Source organism: Vespa mandarinia, chromosome 7 (assembly GCF_050613455.1).
Source record: "Vespa mandarinia isolate Hongniang chromosome 7, ASM5061345v1, whole genome shotgun sequence".
Classification (NCBI taxonomy): Eukaryota; Metazoa; Arthropoda; class Insecta; order Hymenoptera; family Vespidae; genus Vespa; species Vespa mandarinia.
Window position 1 is genome coordinate 5,135,001 of NC_140816.1, and position 2,500 is coordinate 5,137,500.

A 2,500-nucleotide genomic window follows, 5' to 3' on the forward strand; every position below is an offset into this window, starting at 1 on the left:
ATTAAGCTATTTTTATTAACGAAGTTCGCGATTATCGTGATACTATATATGTATATTTACTTTTATATATAAAAGTAAAATTAATAATACAAAATATAATTTAAAAATTCAATCTGTTTTTTCCTGATAATTGCGAGCTTCTTCTTCTACTTCTTCTTCATCTTCTTCTTCTTCGTCTTCCCTCCCCTCTTTTTTCTTTTCTTTTTCATGATGAAAATTTTTAATTAATTTAATAATAAGCCAAGCAGAACCTGCCATGTATCTATCAGCTACACATTTCAATATTAGAATATCATTCGTTCATATAATTTTGGTCTTCCCACTTGCAAAAAATTGCACTGCATTAAATCTCTTCTTGCATAAAGATAGACTAGCACTGTATGCTGCTTCGATCGTCAACACTACTTTTTTTCCTACTCTATTACTGTACACGGCAACTTCTTTTTACAAAGAACATTTACTCGGCGTATGCAATTAATGTTATATTTTTACTATTATTTAAGAACAAAAAAAAAAAGGAAGAAATATTTATTAATATATGCAGAAAAAAAGAACAATAAAAAGAAATGAAAATAATAATGAAAAATGCTCATCAATCTCTATGATCAACATTACACTATAATCATTTACAGTCAACTGCGTACGCGGAGCAAATTTCAGTTAGACCTTTTGCAACAATATTCCTATTGACTATATATATATATATATATATAGTATATTATACTAAATCACTTATTAAGAGTACGTTCATAATTTTGCGAACATCGTATGAGTAATCTTTTTTTTGTTTCTTTTTTTTAATATATATATATATATATATATATATATATATATATATATATATGTGTGTGTATGTGTGTGTGTGTTGTGTGTGTGTGTATATATGTTCTTAATATCTAAAGAATTAAATTAAGATTAATCTTGTATACATAATAATGAACTATCTAATTAAGATATTCGAAATAATACAATAAAGAGAACATTTATGAAATACGGCTTCATTTCTTCGTTCTCATCATTTATCTCCCTCAAACTCGATAGAATTGTGGTTATTTTATACGCATATATACATATAATAATTTCTTTTTTTTATTTTTCCATGCACATACGTATATATGCATATTCTCGCCACCTGATATCTCATTACGTAATAATAATAATAATAATAACAATAATAATAATAATAATAATTATTATTATTATTATTATTATTATTATTATTTTAATTATTTATTTAATTAATTATTATTAGTATTATTTAATACTTTTAACATAGGATAATTGTGAACCTCCACTTGGACCAAAACCAATAATTTCTAAAAAAAAATTTTTAAAAAGGAGTAATATTGTAATGATGTTATATGGATATGCTAGATCGATGCCCGATGTGAAACTATTATTTGAATATCGCCTTTCTTCGAGGATTCTTTTTTTTTTTCTTTTTTCTTCTTTTTCACGTAAGATAAACACATGCAACAGCCAATTGTACCTAATCTAATCTTTCAATAACGTTTAGAATCACACTGAATTCCTTGAATCTTTCTATTTTTTTGGACAAAAGTCATACTTCATCTTTTCAGCGCAATAACTTATTATAAAGCTTCCAAAATACACAGAGCAATTTTGTCCATAACTTGTAGATATATATATATGAAATCTGCGAATCAAAATACGATTATACAATAGCACATATACATATATAAGTATGTGTGATTCTAAACGCAATTTTTTAGCTCTCAATCTGACATATCTTGAACAATTTTTATTACATTTAACAAGGAAAACTTCAAGGCAATTGTTACATACAAATAGCAAATCTAAGATCGAATGATCGCGAGAAGGATGATATAAATATAAACTATATTAACAGTGAGAGACAACGTGGTTTTGAACGAAGTTCGAAGGTCGATCAAGGTAAGAGCATTTAACCTAGATCGATACCAATCAGAAGAAGGGCATATTTTTTAAGCATATTTTAAACATTATTTACAAAATCGGTGCTTCCTTTCCATCATTCCATTTGAAATCCTGAAACAGAAGAAATTTATGTCTATTTAAAAAACATTTCAAATGATTCATAATATTCAATAGTATGAATGAGAATAGTATATAGGAGCGATTTATATATACATATATATATATATATAAAATATATATATATATAACATTAAAATTATATTTTTGATTAACATAACTATGTATACGGCATGTGTGTGTGTGTATTTATAAGTCTGTATATATATTAATTACAGATCTTTACAACTTTGCTAAATAGCGTGAAATTTATTAATATCCATTTAATTCGATTTACTTTCGTTCTATTATTAGCTTCACGGGTTCGATAAATTAATTCGGTTATCATGATTATTAATCACAAACATAAAAAGCAAAATCTTATTAATGTAGGCACAAAATAAAATAAGAATAAATGAATAACGTAAAACATTGCTAATGGAATGAATGTCTCTTTTCTTTTTCGTCCAATGAATTTCAATAGAAA

At 25.4% G+C, this 2,500-nt stretch overlaps 1 protein-coding gene across 12 annotated transcripts in view; it reads right to left on the minus strand.

The window, feature by feature from the left end:
* Positions 1-165: 165 nt before the first annotated feature.
* The window catches only part of lap (phosphatidylinositol-binding clathrin assembly protein lap), a 23,741-nt gene continuing 21,406 nt past the window's right edge, over positions 166-2,500 (minus strand). For all 12 annotated transcript variants that reach the window (XM_085658046.1, XM_085658057.1, XM_085658055.1 and 9 more), the window contains one exon: positions 166-2,028. Coding sequence is in view for 2 of the 12 variants with exons in the window: in XM_085658052.1 (XP_085514178.1) it covers positions 1,987-2,028 (42 nt within the window). In the remaining 10 variants the exon portion in view is untranslated. The remainder of the gene's footprint in view (positions 2,029-2,500) is intronic.